At 37.2% G+C, this 24279-nt stretch overlaps 1 protein-coding gene across 11 annotated transcripts in view; it reads right to left on the bottom strand.

The window, feature by feature from the left end:
• The window catches only part of LOC134527125 (casein kinase I), a 480870-nt gene that overhangs the window by 62435 nt on the left and 394156 nt on the right, over positions 1-24279 (bottom strand). For 10 of the 11 annotated variants that reach the window (XM_063359505.1, XM_063359510.1, XM_063359503.1 and 7 more), the window contains one exon: positions 543-638. The exons of the other annotated variant lie outside the window; for it this stretch is intronic. In XM_063359505.1, the coding sequence (XP_063215575.1) occupies positions 543-638 (96 nt within the window). The remainder of the gene's footprint in view (positions 1-542; positions 639-24279) is intronic. 11 annotated transcript variants of the gene reach the window in all.

The raw sequence follows: 24279 nt of genomic DNA, 5'->3' as shown, positions 1-24279 counted from the left end.
CACTCACACATTCTATTTTTGCAATGTTTGTAATTGAAGTCAAAATGATAAAGACTCTCCCCCACCATTTTCCACCTGGATAGCAAAACATGTTTAAGTTACAATAAAGTTTAATGCTAATTCATTGACAATGCATTGTTAATTTCTTTGTTTAACAATACCCACTTCATAATGTCATTTTTACAATTCTTCCTAGTGAGTTCCTTCCAAGTTACTTAACAAAACTCTAGCAGAAGCCTTTATACAGCTACAGTTTGTTTTGCTAATCAATTGCTAAAGAGAGACACTTCAACTTTACAAAACAGACCCACTCCAAAGGTGGAACGCTAGAGTTGGAACAGATGTCAGTTACTAGGGTTACTAAGAGAAGCCAATATATTCCAAACCAAAATACTGTGCTACAATGCAAATAGTAAGTTAGTTCAAGCAAGCTCGCCACCATCAACTTGCAGCAAAAGCAAGGAAAAAAGGCAGGTTGTATGTGAGCGCTCAGGACCGTGCAAAGTGCAGGGCTTGCTTGCACGGCCGAACTAGAGCCTCACCTGAACGGAGCCGTGCCGGTCCGCTGGGGTGAGGTTCCCTAGTGCGTTCTGCTGCTTAGGAACATCTGGCCACGCCGGGACCCCCTTGCCACCAGTCTGCGCTCACAAGAAACAACACAGCGTCACGTCAGCTCACAGCTCCCACCTGGCAGACACCCCACTAGTGTGTGTGTGTGTGTGTGTGTGTGTGTCAGCAAAGCTACCGCTTGCTTTGCTGCCCACTCTTCGTTGCTGTGACGAGATTGTGGGCTGCAATTATAATGCGAGTGGGAAATGTTCCTGAAGAAAATTATCAGTTTGAAAATTTTTTTGAAAAAAATATAACCAAATAATTTTCCTAAACTATTAATTGTCTACTTTCGCACCAACAACATAGATTTACATAAATTAAGATAGATTTTTAAACATTATATAAAAAAATTTTTTGTACAGATTAGTAGGTATTGTTCAATCAACAATTTTATTGTTTATATCAAATGTTAAACGAGCCATTAAATGGTAAAGAAAGACCAAATTTATGTTTTATTTGGTTCTGTTTATATAAAAAATTAAAAAGTTAATAAAATTTCTAGTTTTTCTGAAAATTTTCTGGTAAATTACTAGAAAATTTTACCAAAAATACATTTCTGGAAAATTAACATCTATTGCAATCCACTTTGGCACTTGTTGAGCTATCTATAAATTTGTGTATTATCTTGAACTAACACACAAATGAATTAATGTTTCACATCTTGTTGATACTGATGTCATAACAGATAAATGAGAGGTGACAGTGAGATGGAATAGGATAGAATTCATTAATTGAAGATATGAGAGTACCTTGAGAATCAAACTCAGATTGAGAGGTGAGAGGAAAGAGAGAGAGAGTTTATATGTTTAAGTGCTGCATAACCATGTAGAGATTAGGTATTCAACTTTTAATCATGTACTTGCAAAGATGTTGAATATACTTATTATATATATATATTAGCATACTCTCATATATATATATATATATATATATATATATATATATATATATATATATATTAGCATACTCTCTTTAGAATGATGGCAACACAAAAACATGGTGGTTAAGTGTGTTCAGCTCATTTGCATAATACCAAGGTATTCCAGGTTTCACTTCACATGGCAGTTATGTTCAGTGTGTTTATTCACCGTAAACACCCCCCCCCCCCCCCCCAACCAAGTCATTTCATCAATGATCCATTAGCACCTCATCAACTTTCATCCTTTCTAATGACCTCTGTGTCAATGAGACATTAAACCAATTAATTCATTAATTCCTTATTAAAGCTCTTGCTTGGAAGAAAAGAAAAATAAATTTGAAATTTCTCTAGAATGTCTGTACAATTAGATAACTTACATCGCTGAGTAATTCTTTAAAAGCTTATTCTTACAAAAAATTTGACATATAAAAATATAATGCCTGAAAACTATCTTTACATTAGTACCAACAAAAATTATTGTATCTAAATATTACATGTACTCGTAAAACCAGCCACCACTACTTGTGCTCTTCCCGGCATGGCACCTACCACCCAGCTCCACCAGTGCCCGAATGCAGCTGCAGTCACTGTCTCCAGGAATGAGTGAATGTCGCCTGCTACCTGCTCAACACGTGCCACTAGCCCTCCTCCCCGCCTCATATACTGTGCAAGAAGCTGCAACTGCTGCGCTCTGTCGCCAACCCACTTTGTCGCCTCTTGGACTTGTTGGAAAAGATGTTAAGTTTCCGGAAAAGTATTTTTAAGAACTTTTCCTGATAATTTACACAACTTTAAAAAAAAAAAAAAAAAAAAAAACATGAGAAATTTCCAATGAGTTACCGTCACACATATTTCATCAAATATTTTATACAAACATAATGAAAAAACACAGGAAGTGAGCCATTAGGAGGTAAATAAAGAAAAAAAAAAACTATTCATTCTACACAGATCCATACATACTTTTTAACTCCAAAGGTTTTTACCTATACTGTAAGTAATATAATGGTAACATAAAATTTTACAAGTAGTGTAAAAAGTTGGTAGCAAAAAATAAATAGGATAAATATTAAACACTGTACACAAGTACACACTACAGCATAGAAATATTGTAATATTATTTTAGTGTATCAAACCTGTCTTAAGTTATGTAAATCTATGATGGTATTGGGACAAAAGGAGAATTTTCTGGAAAAAGTGGTTAATTTTTTTCACAAAATTTTCCAAACCGAAACTTTTCCTGTGAAAAAATTTCCTACTCACATCTCTAAATAGTTGGCATTCCAATTGAATTTATTCTTCTGCCTGCCGAACATTTAAAGGCTCCCAGGACCTCAAGCTGCGAGAGCCTACGTGTCGCTAACACCTGCCTGCTACCAACTGAATGAGCTGATGTCCGTTTAGACGTATTGTCTCAAACTGTTTACAGATGCCTTTCTGTGGCACTGTGAAGCCAGTGGGACAGGAAGAAGACTGCACTATCATTGCAGGGAGTTCTGCGTTCCATTTCATTTTTCATTAACTCTGTTGGCACTAAAAGGGAAGCTATCGGTGTGTGTCAAGTTGGCTACTGTGTTCACTGGGCATGATAAACTGCCTCGGACTATAAATTATTTAGACTTATCTTCTATCGACTGTAGACCTTGTGAATGCTCTGGAAGAAAACACCTGTATTGAGACCACTGAAAAGGATGCGTAAAGAGCTCTCTGCATCCAAGCTTCCCGTGACTTGGCCACGCCTCTTGCAACTCAGCTGCCTTGTGACAAGTTAACCACAAAGACCCAGAGTCCATCTCATTCCCTCGTAGCCCCCTTCCTGAGGAAGGCAGTTTCAGAGTTGGGCAAGCATTGGGGGAAGGCATCTCAAGATGTTAAGTCTGAAAATCTTTAATTTCAACTATTTAGAAAATAAAATATAATTAAGTTACTACCTCGCAACTTATGCAAAATAGTTGTGCAAGTGCTAACAAAAAAAAGTAAAAAAAAAAAACATTATTATTTCTTGAATTCTTGCAGTTATATTTTGTTCCTATCATACAGTTAAATGTACTTTTAAAACAATACGCAGCTTGAGCCAAATGTTTTATCACACTCAGGGTGGCTACAGATAAACTGCTGAAAAATTCCCTGACATTTCCCCAAAATTTTCAACTGTTAAAATACTTTTCTGTGACGTAACTTAAACATTTCCCCTAGAATTTCTTTCAATGCAAATTGTATCCAAACAGTAAATTACCAACCTCATTTATTATATTGCACTTTAAATTAAATGAAAACATTACTCAACAAAAGATCCTTTCTGATGTTATTAACCACTACATCATAGGTACAAAATTAGGTGCTCTACTTGAGTTAATGAATATCACTTTAATGAAACACATCAAATTTTGAAATGAAGTTCACACAGTCGCACATATTATTCAAAAATATGTAATGAAAACTATGATGGTTATATCAGTCATGTCACCAGTATACAATTTGAAGACACATTTCAGTTTTTAGACGAGGTTCCTCAAACTTAGAAAAGAAATTTACCAATTCATTTTAAACTAAAAAAACCAACACAATATCACTTTTACTTTGTTAGGGCTTTGATTTCTTCTTCAATCAAAAAAGCTTGCTTTCGTGCTTCCTCCAACAACTTCTGTTTCTTAAACTCCAACTGTTTTGCAATGGATGCAGCTCGTTTTTTTCCACTTTAATTCTCTCTTCCTCATCTGCTTCTCTGGACTGCTTTTCCAGTGCTTCAGAATAACGGGCTCTTGCATTTCTGACAAAACGAAGTAACTTCTTGGTTATATGTAGCTTTTCAATTCCACCTTCAGCTAGCACAGCATCATATACTTGTCTTTGTGCTACAAGAGACATTTCCTTCTGATTTTCAATTACACATTCTCGATTTACCGAAAATCCTCTCTCCAAGCTACTGTTTCCATGAGACAAAATAAATACAATTTTTAAGACGGAAGTCAAATATTGGTAATCACCAGTCTCAGGAATCATTTCAAGCAACAATCTGTCAAGCCTATGATCTTTCACAAAAAATGCCAACATTTTTTCCCTGAAAGTGGGCAGACTGAACATACTCTTGAACTGACGATCTATGCGATCTGCGGTCATGCCAGAGATCCAGTTGTTTGCTACTAATATCTCCAAGAAACACCTCATTCGTTCATCACGCACTGCCTGTAGAACAAAAACTGCTGGATCTAAAAATGATATGGCTTTGGTCAACTTGAATTTCAGAGGTGAATGATCCAATAACTTACTGCAGATCTTTTGCAAACAAATTTGACAATCTCGTTTAAACAATAGGATGTCTTTCTCAACCACATCATTTGATTCGCGAAGAGATTTTCTTGTAGCATACCCAATATCCAAATTCTTTACAGGTTGCAAGTTATTATTGTCTGAAACATCAATGTCACAAAACACTGACTTCGCAGCAATAACATCTGCTTTTACAAATCTTGACATTAAAGAATGCAAAACACTATTTAAAGAACCATAAAGCAGTGGTGCTAGAGGCACATAATCCTGAAACTTGCGAAGGATAGGTTCAATTTCACTTGCTAAAGAAACAAAGAAAGCAAGTTTAGCTGTCAACATTTTATCTTTAACAGATGCAACAGTCTGAAAGCTTTGGCAACTTGGTACTTTCATTAACTTTGTGGCTTCTGTCACATACTCTGCACGTTGGGAAGAATTTCTGCTGCTCTCTCTGCAACCTGGACATTTTCAAGCCACCGAATCGAACAGAATTTCTTGGGGAATACCGAAGAATCAGTGAAATGAATGTAATCAGCTCTACGTGCTGGGACATTCTTAAACAAATAATAAAGAGCTCTCAAAAATTTAATAATCTTCCATTCAGTCACATTTACAGCAGCTTTAAAGGCACAATGAAGAGTGTGCAAGCCACAACTTCCAATGCCAAGCATCACATCATCTTTCAAATTAACATTTGCACTTTTGAGTTCGTGGAAAAATTTTTTGTTTAAATTTGGTCCATCCATTGATACTTGTAATATGTTAATCTGTTTTAACTCTGAGAGAGCACTACTGAACACTGTCAACAAATCAATTGATGTAGCATGACCTAAGAATGCAGAGTTCAAATACTGAGTCGATACTCCATTTAGCTTATTGTTCCAAAACCGTACCGAAACATACATCTGTCCCTTTTGAGCAACCTTGTTTAAGGACTCATAAAATCCTAAAACTATCTATGGACACTGCAAGCACAAATCTACAAGTTCATCATGAAAGTATGGAGCAATTCCATGCAAAATAGTGTACCAGGGTGTCTACTGAGTTACAAAAATAAAAATTAGTGACATTTTCTTGACTTTTTCATGACAATTTCTACTGAAGTGTGACCACGAAACTTGTCAAAATGGTATAATTTTTAAATGTTATAAAATTAAGTGTAGCCTATACCTTACATAAAAAATAAAATGAAAAATTGGACGTTTGCTTTTCTTTATCAAAATGTAGGCCTAAGTGCTGGAAAAAAAAGACATAAGTTAAGCCTACAAATGACGGTTAGTTTGAAACTTAATTGAATAAAATTAATTATATCTGCTTTTCCGCATGCCAGTTTTCGCTGCACTTTAAGCGGTAAAACAATTTAACATTTATTGGCAAACATTTTCAGCACATTATATCATAGAAAATATTACAATTTCATTCCGTAGCACTTTAACAACTTCGACAATGATTTCAGTATGAAAATAAAATGTGGCCGCAATTTAGGAATTTTGTGTTTTGTCATTTGTAAACATAGTCGTTAACAAAACCAAAACACGAAAATACATCACACATTTTGTGCACAAATTGTTGGCTTTCTTTTATCCTAGCCAAACATAAATTTACGTTTCGTACACAAAAGAAGGCAGTAAACAAACGAACTCAACGCTATAAGTTCGATTATGAACGCTCGCCATTTGGCTAACAACTTATCGATATGGACGCGGGTCGCGCGCATTGACACCTTGACAGCTACAATCGATTATGTGCGATCGTTGTGCGCTCTGTAGAGTAAGAATGAAACTGACTACGCCGTGGCCGCCACGGAATGAATACCATCCTTTTTTTAAGCGTGTAAGGTACAAGAATTGAATAAATTACGTTTTCACAGCATTCTAATGGACTTTTTTTTTTAAATAAAGTAGAGCAAATCGCTATTAAAATTTTCTCTGCATCCTATGTGAAAATTATGACGTTGCACGTAGGAGAATAGAAGCTGCAAGCAACATTTTAAACGGGATTTTAAAGCAAACGTCTTATGGCGAAAATGGCGGGACTGGCCTAGTTAAACACGGGAAAATGGTTAATTGGCAATGGAAAATGGTTGATGGCGATGATTTTACTGAAAATGCAAGCTGCCAAAAGCACAAAAAATATGGTATATACAAGATCAGTGCACAAGAAATACACATTAGCCTTGTAATTAATTTTTTCGTGACTTTTACCAAAATATACTTAAAAATGGTGACTTTTTCGGGACTTTCGTGACCTTTTACAACATTCGTGACTTTTTCGTGACTTTCGTGACCTAGTAGACACCCTGTGTACCCAATTTTCGCTCTTTCTAGCTGCATCTTCTGGACAATGTCACTATCAGGAAACATTAATTTAAAGAGATCCACACATTTTCCAGAAGCACGCATGGGAAGTGTGCGTCATTACAGTCTGAATACACCAATATACTTCAGACTTTGTGACATTCTCCTGAAGAATGAAACTGTTCAATGAGGAAACCTTTTCTTTATGCAAATTTGAACTCAAAACCTGAAACAAAACCAGGTGTATCTTACTTACTGTCTTAATATATTTTTATGGTGCATTCCCGAAATTTAGAGAACAATAAGAATACTCTAGATCATATTGAAATTAATATTTTAAATAAGTTATTTTAAAAAGTTGCATAATTGTAATAACTCTAATAAGACAAATGCTGCAATTAGCCTAATATTAATTAATTTAGGTATTCCAAAGTGTGGACTTTACTATCACAAAATGCATTAAAAAGTATAATGGCAAACCTGTGAGACGACACTTCATTCATCAGATGAAGTGCTTGGGACAGGCTGACATGAAGATTGACATGTATCTGAAGTTGCTGAAGATGAATTCTGTTTGAAATATACTGAAAGTGAATAAGTCTTTCTTCTGCTTTCTACAGCTGCTTGGTGTTTCTTGCCGGTGATATGACTTCTTACGGCTCGTTTACCCATGTCACTTAGACTGAATTTTGTATGGCAAAAAGTACACATAGCAGAGTATTGATCCCCGGGCGATTCTCTTAGCCAGTTCTTGAAGTCTGGATCTAAAATCCATGATTCGTTAAATACTGTTTTTCTGAATTTCGACATGGCAACTAAATTGTGGTTAAGTCTGAAAAATTAAAAATATTAAACCATAATTCAAATGCCTGAAGTTTTTTTAAAACTTATATTAGATTTTACGTGTTTCAAATAGTCTTCTACTGAATTAACATTAATGCATTATTACTGTCGACGTTCATAACACAGAAGCACTCTTGATGATGAGAAATCGCAGTTATCACTCGCAAATGCATGTCGAATGGCAACCTTGCATGATGGCACTTCAAAACAGTTAATAAATAAATAAAACCAGTTGTTTATGTTTACACTACAGACAAAAATTCCACGATGTTATTCACGGAAAACTACATCCAACTAGTCAACATGCAAGCACGCAAGGCACACGCGTGCAGTGGTTATCTAAGACAATTGTTTTCGAACTATTGAACTGTCCGTCCGTCATTACGTTGATGACGTGCTCGGCACTCGCTGGTCGCAGCTCGACACGGTCCAGCTGCGAAGCAGTCAAGAAGCTTGAGGATGTCGGCACGGTCTGGTGGGCCAGCATCAAATGCAAGCACGCACCCTGAATTTTCGCAATTTTTTTTTAAGGGAAAAAAAAAGTGGGAGTAAAATGGGTAGAAACAATTTTTATGTAGTTGAAATAGTGTGTAAAAATGAGAAATCACAAAAATACTTAACAACAAAAAATTTCCTGCACCTTGGCCAGAATTCCCTGACATTTCCCTGTTCTCCCTGACATACTAAATTTCCCTGACTTTTCCCGGTTTTCCCGGTCTGTAGCCACCCTGACACTGTGCGCACCAAGTTTATTACATGCTAAGAAAGAACAGTTTTACACATAGATAAGCTGTCTTTAAAGTTGCAAAAAATGCACAAATTAAATACAGGCACATCTTTATCACATGTTTGGCTAACTGTTATAATACAGAGGGCAGGACAATTTTATGTTACGCAAAGCAGACACATCAAAGGTTAATGACATTCACAATGTTATTTAACTGTACACATTCTGGAAACATGCCACTGTAAGTTTATGAGCGTTATGAACATGATATATAGGCTAACAACAAAGAAACTGAATAAATAATTTCCAAAGAAAGAGAGAACAGAAGCTACAAACTAAACTAACACACCAGTGAATGTATGTGTACCCTCTAATGACTTCGTAAAGTAAAAAATTTTGACTGATATATAAAAAATTTCCTGTGATTAAATATTTAATTTCTGTATACACCAATGCTTCTCATTACTTTTATGATAAATATATATCCGTGGCCACTCTTCTGGGATAATAAAATTCCTGGTTTTTTCCAGGTTTTTTCAAGGGTTGTTTTTATCAATATTTGCATACAATTTGTATTTTTGTTACACAAAGCACACAATATGATGTTTTATTGGCGTTAAACAATAGACAACTTAACTATAGGCTTAAAAATTAAATCAATGAACTTGCTTAAAACAAAAACTACCACCAACAAAAAAATTTATAATCTCACGTCACAAAAATTACTCGACACCAAACGCACGTGTTTTGCCCCTCTTGCGTGGCTGGCTAATGCTGTTCTTCCCATCCATGCTACCGATATTGATTTTAACATTATACAAATTGCAAATAGCGTTTGTCCTGCACTTTGGATCTTTCTCCACCCATTCAAACTCTTCCGTATATTTGTCATTGTATGTGGTGATCGAACTCGTTGACATTTTGATAGTCTGCGCCAATTACATGTTAGATTAAAAAATTCATAACAACGTCCCGCACAACTAAACTTTTAAAAAAACTCGAGAAAAGTATCCGTGATACCGTGATGCAACAACATGAGCGCAAAGTAAAAACAAATATACATACAAAACTAGTGCTACCAACATGCCGTGCGAGAAATTACTACCACCCTACAACAACACTTTCAGCCAAAATGCTGTTGCTTTTGAATACAGAAACATAATAAGTATGGAAGTCTGAATTGTTAACGGTTTCTTACGCACTACAAAAGTTTTTAAATGCAAAATGAACAAATTAACTTTCACAAAATATAGCTCACGAGCATACTGTCGTGCTTCGACGGGTGGTGAACGTGCTCATTTAACAGCCGTATGTTATTGCGATCGTTACTTCATAAAAAAAATTCCCGGTTCTAATAAAAATTCCTGGTTGATTCCAGGTATTCCTGGTTTTTTTAAGAAATCCTGGCTATTTCCCGTATTTCCCGATTTCCCGGTTGGCTGGCCACCCTGCGAAATATATATTTCACCAAAGAAAATAATTGCTTTCCACATTAGCAATTTATCATAACAATATATTATTAAAAATGTAACTAGGCAATGGTGTAGTGTGCCGGAATTTAGGCATTTCAGCACGTTTTTTTAAATTGTTAGTATAATTTTAAATTATTTTTGGAAATTTTATTTTCTATATTATTTAGTTACAAAAGGGTGATTTACACTTTGTTAGGCTGGTGTACTCTACCTAGTTAAACTTTGTGCCAGTAGCCTGAAGCACCTTTTCTCAGGGACCTATCTGATCTTTTGCAGTCTAAGACATTGTTGGCAGCCCGTTTGATATTTCTCCCGCTTGCAGTCACGTACTTGGCCCGTAACATTATTTCCCTGCGTGACTAAAACTGCATACAACAGCTCTGGACGAGTTGTTACCGTTTCTCAGAGACGAGCTTACCATAGCTTTTACCGTCACGCATACGTCTTAGGTTCTCTCCTAAAAAATGTCATGGCTAGGACGCTCCCAGCCTCGTTGCACCCCCCACCCCTTCCAGCTCCCTCCCGTTCTCAGAATTTAGCCCAGGACCATTGACCGGACATGAACCCCGCCAAGCGTCGACCGATTTCCAGGTCGACTTGACATAAAAAAAATTATGTGCAAGGATGGACCACCCACGACATCTAGCGGCAGAAACTGTAACGTCTTCTCTTGTCGCCAGCTCGTGGAGCTGACTCTCGCGACATCTGGTGGCAACTTCGCTAACCTCCCAGCTACCTTCCCCTGGAGGCCGCCAGAGTACAGCAACGGCTGGCCATAAGGACCTATGCTTCCTCCTTGCGGCCTGTAAAAGTTCATTTTATGTTGCTTTCTGTGCCTGCCGGTAGAGACCGCAGCAGTCTCCATCGGCGCAAACAACTGAAGTCGTGGCTACGACAACCTCGAGCACCTCCGGAAATTTACGGCCCAGAGCCGATCCTTCCCCCTCTTTTTCCCTAGGGCCGACCGCCCGTTTTAATTAGGAGCTTTGTCCGCCATCGCGGCACTTAGTACTCTGACTTCGGCTACTCACCGCGTCTTCTCGGTGTCACCTCGGTTAAAAGGTTTTTCGCGGCAACGACGAACTCGTGGGAATAAGGAATGTAGTTAGCTGTGTTAAGGGATGTGATCCCAGATAAATTTCAGTAGTAGCCAGTCAGTAGTAGTGATTAGAAACAAGTCATGTCTTAGTTCAAATTTTATTAAATTTTTTATTTTACTTATTGATGATTTCTGCCGCGTCATCCGCGCAACTCTCGGTCCACGCCTTTCTGATGTCGGCGCGAGACATCTCCTGAGCCCTGGAGCTACACCCTGTTTGGTGAGTTACTTGGGTCTTTTTTTTCTCCCCGAATTCCCGTTTGTTGGCCTTTTCGCGCCGACTGTGTTTGACTGTCTGGAAGCAGGTCTAATTCGTTTGGAATTTGGCTTGTGTTTCAGACAGGGTCCAACATTTGGGCGCCTAAATTGCACCCATCATGTTGTCCAGGACCTCCAGCTTCATTTCTCTCTAAGAAGAGCTTCCTCCCGGCCAGATGTCCAACTTGAAGCCCCGAGTGATATCTAAACTATAACTTCTCCCTCCAATCAAGGAAAGAACTTACCTTAATAAATACCAGCGAGCAGTGCCATAGAGAACTTATCAAATAATAATATGTGAAATTGTTACAGTAATGAGTGGATGAACCTAACGCACTATAAAATGTCATTTTTTTATTGTTAAATGTATAGTATAACGTGTTTTAATAATTTTGGGCCGGCCCTCCTTTTTGTTACTTGCTAATATATTTTATTGTGAAATCAAAACAAAGCCAAAACAAAAGATTTAATTTACCTATTTAAATAAACCAGGGAAACCTATAGACCAAGCTACTTATGTAGTGTTTATATATTTATCATATACCTTAATCTATTTAAACGATCCACTATCTCCCAAGTTGCCTGTGTGGAGGGAGTATAAAATTGTCTTTTTCAATACATCGTGCCTCCTCTGTTAATACTTGTATTTTTCTCTATAATTTTGCCCAGCTGTTTCTTAGGTATTTTTTTATTAAATTAAAATAATATAATTTTAGGGCACGAGGGGCGTATCAGTAGCTAACAATCAATATATCTGAGAATAATGTGGCATGTTAAAAAATGGCTGTTAAAAAATTGGTTGTATATGTACAGGGTGCGGCGCGGAAACTTGCTAATTTGAAAGGCCAATAAAAAATAAAGTACTAAAGATATCATTATAATTTAATTTTTCTTGCAATATATATCACCTGAAAATTTTCCATTATATAGGTTTAAAGATGACATCCATCAAATGATGGCCCCCATAGTCAATGCATTGAGTTACCCGCTTTCTGAAGTTCTGTGGAACTCTTTCAAGCATATCGACGGGTATGTTGGCGATAGCTTGGCGTATGTTGTTTTTCAGATGAGGTGGGGTCCTTGGACGGTCACTGTATACAATTGATTCCAGATAACCACATAAAAAAAGTCACACGGAGCCAAATCGGGGGAACGGGCGGGCCAAACAAGGTCGCCTCTCGTTGAGATAAGGCACTCTGCGAAATGTTGATTCAAAACATCCATTGAACATCGTGTGGATATATTATAGTAAAGAAAAAAATATTTCACCAACCAGTACCCAAAATACGATTTTCTGTGTGTTTCCAAATATTATGAAATATTCATATTCACTAAAAATAAAAATTATTTAAACAGACTGAAGCCATAAAACCTGAAAATTGAATTTTTATAATGACATACATAATGAATTGCATTTCACACTTCTTCCAGCTTATGTAGACCACTAGAGAAATTCCACTCATGACAAATTTTGCTAGTCGTAGTCACCCATAATTATGATTACCATCATGTTGTGACACAATTGAGACCTTTGATGCTTGCAGCATCCACAAATAGTATTTCTTTCCCCAACTTCTACTTTTTTTTTCATTCTCATTACACATACAAAGATTAACATCAGTAGTGATACTGCACCCTTGATGCTACTTTTTTCTCACTATGTTCTCTCAGTTGACATACATGCTAATACAGTTACTTCTCTTACACTACTTCCACATCCAGTGCTACTACATTTTCACATTCCAACACAACAGATGTAATACAATAGTTACATTAATCCTTTGCAGGCTTGCCAATTCAATCATAAGACACCTGTCCAGGTACGGTAATATAAAGGTTGAACTTGTCAACTTTATATAACAAGATGGAGGAACAAAATTAATGTATCATATTTATAATTTCACTTCTGAGCACATTTCTTTATTTCTCTATGAACCATAAGTCAGTAATTTTGTATTTATATCTTTTAATGTAAAACTTCTTTGCTCAAGGAATGAGATATTTTGTTTAACCAATAAGGAGGGTATTTTCAAAGTTCATGTTTAATATTATATGATTAAGAGTTTGTAAAACAATCTGGTATTGGTTGAAAAGGTATAACAAAAACTATTGCTGGAAAACAAAAGTTTGTTTGGAATTTTAAGTAAAAACCAAAAGAAAGGATTGATATAGGAACCATCGGATAAGCTAGACGTGACATTTTATTACTGCAGAAATTGGAATTATGACTGTTAGAATACTTTGAAGAATGGCAAGAATTAATAGTAGACATTAATAATATTGATAGTTTGGAGATATTTATTGAATTGAATAAGAATTATTATTTGTAAGAAGATTATAAGAAACAAGAGGCGTTCCCAGGATGAAGATTATGAAACCCGACTACGAAGATTGGAAGAAATATTGAGGGGTTATTTTACCGGTATTAAACAAATTATGAATATCTGTTGATAATTATGGAATGTCACTGAAAACTGATAACGGGTATTTCCCGATCACGTTGCAAATATTGTGTCATTCATAATCAAGTCTAAATAGCTAAATATTTTAATGTTTACTCAGTTTTACAACTTCTTAAAAGTTGTTGGCGCCCATAAATTAATATAAAATGATTAGTTCTTTTGCTTTTATTCTATAAATACATTAGAACGAGTCTAATTACTTTCGAGTCGTTCAAAGTCAAATTGATTTATAATAATAAATAAACGTTTGATAGAGAAGGCCCGTTTAGTAACTTCTTTATTTTAACTACTGCTGTATGTTTTACTTTACTTTTCCATGATACTAGCCATTTGTTTTTAAGTTACCTATAGAAAGCAACAGAATCATAACAAAATTTTAAAAAAAAGTCTCTAGCACCTGAATTGTGCCTCACATTTTCAAGCAGAAATAAACCTGACACTATTCTATAGTCTTTATTTACACACTGTTATTAGAAAATTCAAAGGTTCATAGGTTAATGTGGTATTGTGTTATTGTGTTTTTAACTTCTCATTATGTTCTAAACCAGTTAAGGTTCAAAAGTTTTATCACTTAAAATCACATATCATGAACAAATTAAAGATATTACAAATTAACTACCCCTGCAGAATATAATACAATATCACATGACAGACAGTAGTGCACCATCACTATCCTGGCAGGGCATGTGCGATGAATATGTGGGAACAAAACATATGTGACTCTACGTGGCGACTATCGACTGTTACCTGCATTATAGTAAACCCACTGTTTTCTGTCTTTCTGTTTTTTTTTAAACATTTAATAAACACCTTGGAAGACATGTTCATGATTTAATACAAACAATTTATCCAGCACACAATTTTCCTTACACAATTTGGTCTAGAACAATCTTCCGTTTGATGTGCATTTGTGAGCAAAACAATCTCTAGCAAATGTGACCGGTTCCGCCACCAACAGCTTCAAGACTATCAGCAAGTTGCCTGTGGGGCACATCATCCTCTGTAATCAACAGGCAGTAATTATAAAAGATTAGTCCTTAAATCCTCGCTTTCAGTCCAGCGGATAGTTGCCAGGCCAGTTTCACATACCTGCCATTTCATTATATAATACTGTCTCCTTCGGGATTTTTCTGGATTCAGATTAGGAGGTTTTAAGTCACTGAACAACTTAAGCTAATTTCAATATGTCAAAATACTACTCGCAAACACTAAAATGCCTCGGGCGGCACTTTAAGTCTCTCAATAATGATTAATGCAAGTTTACACGTAACTATTCAATGAATTTTCTAATAACCTCTCCAGTGCAAGATCATCATATGTAAATTACAAATCAAAAAATAAATCTTGAAGGTACGTTCGGTTTTACAAGTAAATGTGGAACAACCTGAAAGTAATATAAACATGAATCTGGGTTGAGTAGGCTAGTTATACAAATAAAAAATATCAGCAAAATCAGATTCCTCTCTCTTTTACTTAATCAATCATAAGTTAACTCAAAGAAATAAAATGAAATTAAACATTACAAGTAATAGCGTGAAAGTTAATTTCAGTTGCAAGCAGTATAAGAGTTATACAGCAAATGCTCCAAAGTAGAGCGGGACCACTGAGAATGATTATCACTATAGGGCTATAGGCACATCTAGTTTGCCAGAAATATTGAGAATGAAGTTATATTTAAATCTTGACACAACTGAGATTCATCCCTTATTATTATTATTATACAAAACTAATTTACATCAAAATAGTGTAATTGATATTAAAAGAAATTAATTCCTTTTCAATCGACATAAACTAGTGAAGGAAAATCTGTGATAAGTTTCAGTAAGGGCTACAAATAAAATTATTTCACTTGGAGAGTTTCCGAAAAGGTGACAAAATTAAGTCAATAAACAATCAAAACTTAGACACTGGACAAACGTAAGTAGAGACTCGACGTACGAAGACGATGGACAGTAACTTACAGTTGGCAGCATTCTTGAAGGTCTCAGTACTTTATGGCACAAATTCATCTCCAAAGGTGAAAAAGACCTACAAAGCATCCTTCCTTCAGCAACGAGGTGGGTCTGCACACAGATAGTCAGCTTTCTGGTACACCAGCAGAAATGTTCGGTAGCTAGGTTCGCCCTTCTTCCTACGACGAGGTGATTCAGCACATCAGCGGACTACCTCCTGGTAGACGACCACGAAGATACATAGTGTTGTTCGTCCTTTTTTCATGCAGATGGGACAGGATCAAATCAGCTTTTAGTTTCAGTGACTCGGTAGCTAATTTGGCAACTGACTTCTTGCAGTCTCTTGTATCTTCTGATCATGTAGACAAGTATGATTAATAATAACTTTCACAATGTTTAGACTGATTTACTAGGTCAAATTAAAACTATTGCTCGATTCTTCTTCGACACTAGATATAATACGTCTTTCACCAGTCAGATCATAACTGATGCTACTTTTTGTTCCAGAACCTTTTTAGTTTGTTGGTCGTCTAAGTCTTTGTTTTCTATTTTTTTAAACATACAACGTAGGTAACTGCAGGTGCATAGCTAATGTTTTACAGAGGACCAATCACAGTAAACCTTACTAATTTGTGCCTATTTCACAATATAGATATGCAAATTAATACCACACCTATCTGAATGTTTTAAAGACAAAAATGAATTTAATATCGGTAATTTACACCAAGATGCACAAAACTAGTGATTTAGCACTTACTTTTAAACGTAAAAACACTTCATTTCATTTAGATGTATTAAACATTTCCAATTGGTAATACAAAATTTAAAGTTAGTGTCATGGATATATGGACTTGAAATAAAATAATGCATGACACACAGAGAACAATGAATACTTGATTAAAAAAATTGTGCACACCAAAGACTAACATATAATTAAGTTTTAAAATAACATCGTTTCTATAAAGAAATGTAAATTTACCCAAACCATTGATTATCACCACAGTCTTTTGCAGTTTCACCCTTGCAAAGGACGTTGTCCATGAGCAACTAATGAGCAAACATGACCATTAATTCTAGGTTGGCCATATATGCACGCATTACCTTAGCCCACGTGGCATAGTATACGAACTTAACCCCTGGCTCTTAAGTTGTTCTGCATAACTTGTAGGGTAATGTGCTCCATGGAAAAAAGTGTGTAAGTTACATTTAATTTCGGGTCGATCAAAATCTGCCAGCAATGTCTCAGATCACACAACATAGTACAGAAACTCAGTCTTCCGATTTTTATGTTTTCTCCGCTTGCTAGTGACGCACAAATTCCATAAAAAGTCACATGTCACTTCTGTAACGTGAAACGAGCCCCGGCTCTCTCTGGAACAGGCAACAGCCATGACGGGAAACCCAATTTGTACAAGAAACAATAAACTCCTGTTGCCAGATACAACCTATTTCTTCATCAGTAGAATAGCGTCCTGGGAATAAAACACCCTAGGATACTTTGTCTGCACCTCCGCCTGCCGCCTGCTCGCCAAGTGGCGATGTAATGACCAAGGAAAGAGGTAGTCATGTTCTTCAACCTAGCATGCAGGTGAAACATCTGCTAGGTGGTGCCCCAGAACAAGAAATAATCCAAGGCACTGTGGAACTGTGTCAAATGTCATTACCACCGTCCATGACCAACTGAAAACATGTCATTTTTTTTCAGTATCTCAGAATAGAAAGGCATACGTTTGAAATCATAAAATAACTGTTTAAAATCACCAAAATTTACAAGCCTTTATGTATGCAACACGAGTGCTGCAAAAATTGTCGTGTTGTAGGGGCAATTAGAAGTAATATTTCATCCCACCAATAACTAACCCAGCAAACATAATTCATTTAGCTATAAAATTGCACAAAATTAAATGTGTCTGGAATAAATTATCATAAGATATTAATGTTGATCTGTGGTCTTTAAACATGTATACCAATAAGGAAGAATAAAGAATAAGAGGTAAGGGCTAGCCATGTAAAACCCAAATGTGGTATTGGACCTCAGTTTCACAGTCTGTAACAGCCCAAAACACTATTTCCTTCTATTTTATATTTATTAGTATAATATTATATGGTAATTTAACTTATTAAAATAGTCCATTCCTGTGTATTTTTATTATTTCAAATGGTAAATCACATAAATTGACCACATAAGGATTAAATAATTTTTCTATCAACAATTATTCAAACAAATTTAATCAAAGATAAGATTATTTTGTGTTTAATTATAGTGCAAACATTTCGTCACAAAGTAAAGTAGAGGTATAAGTTTTAGCCATTTGTGAGCAAAGTTTGTTTTCTGTGGTTTCTTAAAATATAGTTAAAGAATATTTTATGGAGATAAAAATTAGTGTCTGTAGATGGACATCTGGGTAAGAAAATTTTAGCACCAAAGAGCGAGTAAACTCCTTCAGGTGCAAAAAATGTGTACTACATCCTATGTGGGGTAATGAATACTGATCATGCCTGGCGCAGTTATCTGCAACTCGAGTACCCTTACGTGTGGGATATAGGTGGGACAAGTCGGTAAGAGACTGCTGGCAAACAGGTGTTCTCTACTAGCGTGAGGGATAGTGTCGTAATGTAGTGCACAGACCTGTTCTAGTTAGACTGCAGCACTGATAGTGTTACTGGAGTCTTTATCAACCAATGCATCTGCAGAAAAACACAAAAATAATTATAAACCAAGGTATAATTTCCTAAACAGTGTATTTCCAGAATTGAATAATACAATTGCAATTGTTAAAACATATGGATTAAGTCAGGAAATGCCATAACTGGAGGAAAGTTTAGTAAAAAGGGATGGTAATTCAGGGAACAGTTCCTTTCTACCTGAAAAAAAAAGTATGATAAAAGGTATTATTAATATTGTACATGCTAAAAAGAATAATACTTTATATAGAAATATTATTACTTCTGTTGCCATAACAGCACTAGTCCAAACCTTTGAGGCGTTTGCCACGCCTCCTTTTAATTTGGTAATTAATTATATCATATGTTATGATAGATTGTTTGGCACTTGGTTCTTTTTCGTCCTGAAGATTGATTAAAACAAAAGCATTACGGACATTCGCGGCGCTGCGCTTGTGTGTGTTTCCGCGAGCCAACACCGCGCGGCGCGCTGAGCCTTATGACGTCATGGTGACGCGTTAACCTGCGACGGTCTGCGGCTGGCGAGCAGGGTAGACGGTGCTGGCGGCTGGTGGAGTCGACTTCGGCTCGTCGGGTGCAGGCGTGTTGCGCCGCTGCTAAAATGGAAAAGGCTGTTCCATTCACCTACGCATCGACCAGTGCCCAGCCCGGGTTATCATCCACCATGCTGCGCAACTACAAGTAAGCCTCGACGCAACCGCTATTAACAACCGGGCACCGGGTTGGTTTTTTAAGGAAAAACTATGAGCAGAGAGACTTGACTGATCATAAACTCAAATTCATTATCTTGCTAGTTTCTTGAATCGTAATGTGGCGAAATAAACTCTACTTCTCCTTTTTACGCTACGTGAGAATTTACGTAAACTGCAAGCCAGACTTATCACGTTGCTGTGGTGCGGGATGTGAGACTCGCATAATTACGTCGAAACGAGAGTCCGGTTAGACCAGAAGATTCGGAATTGTGCCTAAACAACCTTTATAGACAATTACGTCATCCAGGAGTGTAATCAACGGACCTGTTAGGGAAAAACTTATCCTTTCTAAATGTTTGTAAAATTACCCGTAATATAGTGTTTATAATATGTGATTACATTAGATGTCCTTTTCTTTAATGCGAGATCTAGATCTTCTGTAGATTTGTGTACATGGTTCTGTATTTTAATGTACCAAGCCGATGCCAAGCAGGATTATTAAATAGTAAACAGGCAGTGATGTTTTCAATTATTATCCAGGTCATTCTTTTTTGCCTAGGGACCGTACTTCTCACTGCATTTAGTTGGTACACCCTTCTGCGGCTCCCGACTTTAAACTCGAGCGCCTTAAGTAAGGCCTCACCTTGTTTGTATTTTCTCCAAGTGGCAAATTTAAATACCGTATTTACTCGCATATAGGTCGCCATCACATATAGGTCACACCCATAATTTGAGGTCTTGAATTTGGTATTTAAGATTCCCCCCATATAGGCCGCACCAGTAATTCATTACACATACGCATTGCACCACAGTAAAAAAAATTTAAAAAAAAAAGCCGCAAATTGATGGAAATTTACCGTCAATAGCGCGCCGTGCGCGGAGAAAGGTCATTGTACTCGATCAGCTGTTGTTACGGCGCGGCGTAGTCGCCGGCTGGCTCTCTCTGTTCTCTGAGTTGCGCATGCACAGTATAACTCACTCAACGCTCCGCCCAGACTCGTGACCTTTCATCAGCAGCCAGCCAATAGATGCAAGCTTAGCGGAAAAAAATATAAGCTCAACCTCCCGTATACCAGTTTTGTCCAGTTCTAATACCAGTTTATTGAAATACGCACCAGTTTTCTTGCTGCCGTGACATGTTCAAGTTTACGTTCATCTTGATGTCTTGATACCAATAATTAATTAATTACGATCCCCAGAAATAAAATGTTGGTTTAAAAAAAAATGTGTACACTGTAAATTACTTCCGAAATTATAAAATACGTATAAAACAGTTACCAAGACTCCGCTCAATTTATCTTGTGAAGTTTGTCTCCTACCAGTATTTCGGCTAAGTTGTGACATAAATACAGTATCAAAACTTAACAATCAGCCACGTTTATACATTTGTGAGTTTACGTTTTTCCCTCGTGCATTTTAGATTGTCTCCTGCTATAATTACTCGGACTTTTACACGCCTAGGCTTAAATTATTACATGTTTAGAAATAAAAGCAACTTTTCATGTTATAAAATATGTATATTTTGCGATTTAAAATGTTCATTGCCGACTATAAACGTTACGTTTTTCACAATGTTTTAGGCCTACCAGCTAATCTTATCTACTCTTAAAGTACCCATGGTATTTTCTGGTTGTTTATGGTTGTTACGTGACGTAAATAGCGGGATAGATTCGATTTTTGAGACGTAATTCGTGTGAAAGTATTGTATTGGACTAAATGGGAACAAAACGGGACCTGAAGAATATAGTTCAAATAACGGGAAAACATAAATATTGGTAACGTAAATAAGGGGTTTCGCTGTATGTGCACATTGTAAATAAATTTGCCTATACCTATATAAACTTTTTTTTCCCGTATTTTAAAGCAAAATATTGCAAAAAAAAATTCCTCAAAAATTTTTCTTCACAAATATGTCGCACTTCATTTCCCCCCCATCAAATCTGGTAAAATTGCCGCGACCTATATGCGAGTAAATACGGTATGACAGTTTACAGTTTTGAAATAACAAAAACTATTCTATAAAAACAAGTTATTACATTATCAGATCTCGGCAACGTGGCCACGCTTCGGAAGCTACTCCGAGCGGCGTGCGCAGAAGAGATTCAGCCACAAATCTCTAATCTCGCGCACATGGACCCATTGAATTAATTTAATTGTGTTTCTAACAAATTTCAAGATCTCTACAGCTATACTAATTCAGTAGCATACGAAACAAATACGAGCAACTTCCTACGCGCGTTAACTCGCTTGAACCATATCGCCACGAGGTTTACCAACCTCAAGATATTAGCCGCAAACAAATTAAATGGAATCTACCAAAAGGAGATCGACAAATTGTAGGCAACAGATCCCTGGTCTAACCTTCAAATTGTGGAGCAAACTAGCAGCAATAGATCAAGCATTACTTGAACCCGTAGATGCAGCTGCAGGAGGAGTAACTGACTTTCAAGTACAGCCACCTCCAACACAAATGGAACCTGGAAGTAGCATCAGCTCCCCACCACCTACTTTACCCTCCCCTCCATCACCCACCGTGACGTCATGCCGCTAGGCGTTACCTGTCATTACCTCGACATACACCCAATTTCATTTTCCATCTGCGACTGTCATGGCGACGGCTACTCACCTGAGTACCAACGTCACTTACACTCATCCCACCCAATCATTCACCGCTCAACCATTCCATCTACCCAAACCCATGTACCTCCCCTCCACCTCAGCCGCCATGTTCAACCCCTACCATCAATTCCTATCTGGCCTCTCAACCCGTCAAATCTCTCCGGAACCTCACCCCACCTCCTCGGGCATTGGCACGGCAGTTTCGCCACTGCTAGCTTTCCCTTCCGCCCCGGCAGCAAATCTGCCACATACAGCATCCGTGCCTACGGGTGGCAGAGTAGAGCCACATGAGCCACATGTGCCACAAATCAGCCCCTCCACCAAATATCTGCCATTGGCACCGCAGGTATATCATATGCAGAATTATCCTCAACCCCAGCAACCTCCACCTCCATCCCATACTTTGACATTGAACCCAGTACCCGTACTAGCTCCCTTCAATCAGAAAACTGGAGGCAGTTTCTACGCAAAGATTCCACACCCCGTGGAAAGATTGCTGGCAGGTTTTAAAGAAGCAACAGGCTAGATCCAAAAAATTTAATTGAATTCCTCAAACACACGATCAGGCTAAAACAAAAAGCAAGTATCCCAGACAAGGAGCTTCTCGAGGTAATTTTTCCTTTCAAGCAATCACCTTTGAGCGAAGGAGTAACACTCACTATCGAACAAAATCTCTCGTTCGATCAGTTCCATGAAGATGTACTTAATTTCTTCATACCAGCGCGCCTATTAACCAATATCCGGTTAGAGTGGTATAACTGGCCCCAACAAAGAAACGAGGCTTTGCCCCACTACATTGCAGACATTAAATTGGCGGCTCAGGTTCTTCGTTTGCAAGTATCAGAGGGAGAAATAGTTTCATTTATTTTTGACGGAATTAACCCTCAAGAACGATCGCGGGCAGTTTTCCAGGCCCGACCGCAAAATTTTGCCGAGCTTGACCACTTGTAGATCTCCAACACAAACGTGGAGTATGCTGACCGCCAGCGGAACAGAGAGACTAATTTCACAATGCAGCAGTACGCAAAGAAAACAACAGAAAATAAACCACAGTATTCTAATACACCTTTCCAACAAAGACACAGCCATGAACACTTTGCTAAGCCACAGTACAAAGATGAGCGAATACCAGTTTGCAGATACTGTAAAAAACTGATACACTTCATTGAACAATGCCATGCAAAAAACTATCGGCCAAATTTCCAACACTCAAAAATCACGTAAATCGCTGGCCAGGAAGAATTCTTCCTGAGCCAGCAGCCCAAACAACAGTAAGATTTTTTTTTCACACGGACTGAAACAAAAAATCCAACCTCAAATTCCAACAACAAAACACAGCTTCCCCAAATAGGTGGAAAAATAAACAAAGAAAACAGAAACAGAGGAAAACAAAGAAAACCAAAGTCCGCCAAATAAAACAAACTGAACAATGCAACATAGATTGGCCCATGTGCAAGAAATGTAAATGTCCTCGAACCACTGACAAACGAAGCTGCCATAACATCTTTGCCAATCTACCCACAGTTCTATCCTATGCCAGCACAACCGTGGGAAAACAAGAGGTATCAGGTCTAATTGATACGGGATCCGTGCGCTAGTTTGTGTCAGGCAAACTTTTCAAAAAGTTACAACGAGACAATGCCATTCAGAAAACGCAGCCCATAATACAGTGTTTCACTGCGACTGAACAGCCTTTGAAAAAAAAAAATTTGACTTTCGTTAAAATTAAAATTGATTTGTTTTCATGGATTTTCCCATTTTTGGTAGCCAATGATTTAGCCACAGATTTAATTTTTGGTTCCGATTTCATTGCAAAAACGGGCATGATCATTCATTTACAGGGACCACAAAGATTTCACTTCAAATTTAACAAACAAGTTTTTGTTTCCTTTGGGTCTCCAGACGCAGAGTGTCACAGTAAAGTAAATTCCACAAAAAAAGATGTTAAGGATGAAAAGAACATTTTACTAACCCACCTTAAACCTGATCACAGACAGGAAATCGAGGGATTATGCAGAAGTATTTTTCCAGATGTTTTAAGTGAAAAACTAGGACGCACCCATCTCGCACAATATGAAATTAAGCTTTTGGACAAAACTCAGTTAGGTGTCATCCTTATCAATTATTAGGACCTGAAATGCAGGTAATGCATGAGCATATACAGAACCTGTTGGAAAAGTATGTAATCGAGCCGCCCACTTCTAACTTCGCGTCACCAGCATTTTTGGTACCCAAAGATCAAGGTCAAGGTCACCGCATGATGGTCGACTTTCGTCGGGTCAACCGACAAATTGAAGTGGAAATGACTCCATTACCAGATCTAAATTCAGCGTGTCACTGGTTTAGCAAAGCCTAATTTTTTAGTGTTTTTGACC

This window comes from Bacillus rossius, chromosome 1 (assembly GCF_032445375.1).
Source record: "Bacillus rossius redtenbacheri isolate Brsri chromosome 1, Brsri_v3, whole genome shotgun sequence".
Taxonomy (NCBI): domain Eukaryota; kingdom Metazoa; phylum Arthropoda; class Insecta; order Phasmatodea; family Bacillidae; genus Bacillus; species Bacillus rossius.
Note: the sequence above shows the minus strand (reverse complement) of the source record. Positions and strands in the feature narration are given on the sequence as shown.